We start from the raw sequence: 1,628 nt of genomic DNA on the forward strand, positions 1-1,628 counted from the left end.
TCTGAGCAAAAACGAACAATGAGGAAGTGAAAAGAGGAATGTCTGCAGGTAAAGGATGCTTATTATGACAAAAACATTTTTTCCTTTACAACCACTTTAAGTTTAAGTATTCTGATTTCTCTGAGATAAAAAGTAAACTTCAACTGTATGCAATTGGCATTTCATAACTCTTTTTTGCATTGTCTTTTTAAAGATGCTTGGATTCCTCTATGCATATTATACAGCAACATTTAGGTAGCACTTTCATTTATACGCCAAATGAATGTGTCTGTTTATTATCTTTTTATTAATTGCATTTTGAAAATCATTGTTTTTAAAGCTATAAATGAGAGGATTGAGGAAAGGAGTGACAATTCCATAAATCACAGAGAGGACTCTCTTTTGTTCATTATAGGATGGAGATCCTGGAAGGAGATACGTCAAAATAACTGTTCCAAAATAAAGAGCAACCACCAAGAGGTGAGACCCACACGTGGAAAATGCTTTCTGCCTCCCAGATACACTGTTAATGTTCAGCACAGCTCTTAAAATGCAGACATAGGAAATAAGGGTTAAAAATAAGCTGGCTACTATGATACAACCTCCAATCGAAATAGACACCAGCTCATTCAGACGTGTTTCACTGCAGGAGAGTTCTGAAACAGATGGGGCATCACAGAAGAAGTGATTGACTGAGCGGTCTCTGCAGAAGGGCAATGAAGCAGTATATACAGTGTGCACAAGTGAGTTTGAGAACCCAATACTCCAAGAAAGCATCATTAGCTGTATACAGAAAGAAGGATTCATAATTGTAGAGTAGAATAAGGGTTGACATATGGCAGCATATCTATCATAAGCCATAGTGGAGAGGAGGACACACTCAGAGCTTCCTAGTCCAATAAAGAAAAACATCTGTGTAAAACAGCCCACAAAGGAGATAGTTCTGTTCTCCTGCAGAAAGTTCTTCAGACTGTTTGGAGTAATAGCTGTAGTATAGAAAATTTCTATAAACGACAGGTTGGCCAGAAAAAAGTACATTGGTTTGTGTAGATGAGAGTCATATCGGATTATGACTATAATCATTAGATTTCCAATTACTGTCATAACATATATAAAACAGAATACCACAAAAAGAACCTTCTGCAGTGCCGGTTCTGATGTCAAACCCAGCAACTTAAATTCTTTCACAAAGGAAAGGTTGCCATTCAGTTTTGAGTATACAAATCTGTAAAATGTAATTACAATTGCACAATTAAAAATAAGAGCATAGATCATATTTCTTAAAGGCTGAAAAATATAAAGATGTGTTACCTTGATCCCATACTGAAATTAATACCCACATATCTGAATTCCAAAGTGCTGGTGCTTCATTTTGTGAAAGCCGTTGTAGTTTGCCTGCAGATTTTAGATGCTGTTTAATAATTACCACTTTACGTGATTCCTTTCTGGCTTTTATACTCTGTTAAGACCTGCAACCCATTAGGGAATAACTGGGGCGGATGGGGATTATCAAGATAATGAATACTTTAATTCGTTTAGTGTTCGATATTTATAAATAGTAATTTCATGATGTAATAATTTATGTATGCATATTGATATAGAAAAAAGGAAGACAGACAGAAAGAAAGGTAGACAGACAGACAGACAGG

The 1,628-nt window shown here is 35.7% G+C and overlaps 1 protein-coding gene across 1 annotated transcript; it reads right to left on the reverse strand.

Moving 5' to 3' along the window:
* Positions 1-243: 243 nt before the first annotated feature.
* Positions 244-1,392, reverse strand: LOC120947053 (olfactory receptor 8I2-like). Its single transcript, XM_040362037.1, has one exon. The coding sequence runs from the start codon at positions 1,252-1,254 to the stop codon at positions 244-246; it is 1,011 nt and encodes a 336-aa protein (XP_040217971.1). The 5' UTR covers positions 1,255-1,392.
* Positions 1,393-1,628: the final 236 nt, after the last annotated feature.

This window comes from Rana temporaria, chromosome 1 (genome assembly GCF_905171775.1).
Source record: "Rana temporaria chromosome 1, aRanTem1.1, whole genome shotgun sequence".
Taxonomy (NCBI): Eukaryota; Metazoa; Chordata; class Amphibia; order Anura; family Ranidae; genus Rana; species Rana temporaria.

Bases quoted from the DNA above. Each gene is read 5' to 3' on its own strand.
- LOC120947053 (XM_040362037.1), bottom strand. From the start codon at position 1,254: ATGATCTATGCTCTTATTTTTAATTGTGCAATTGTAATTACATTTTAC.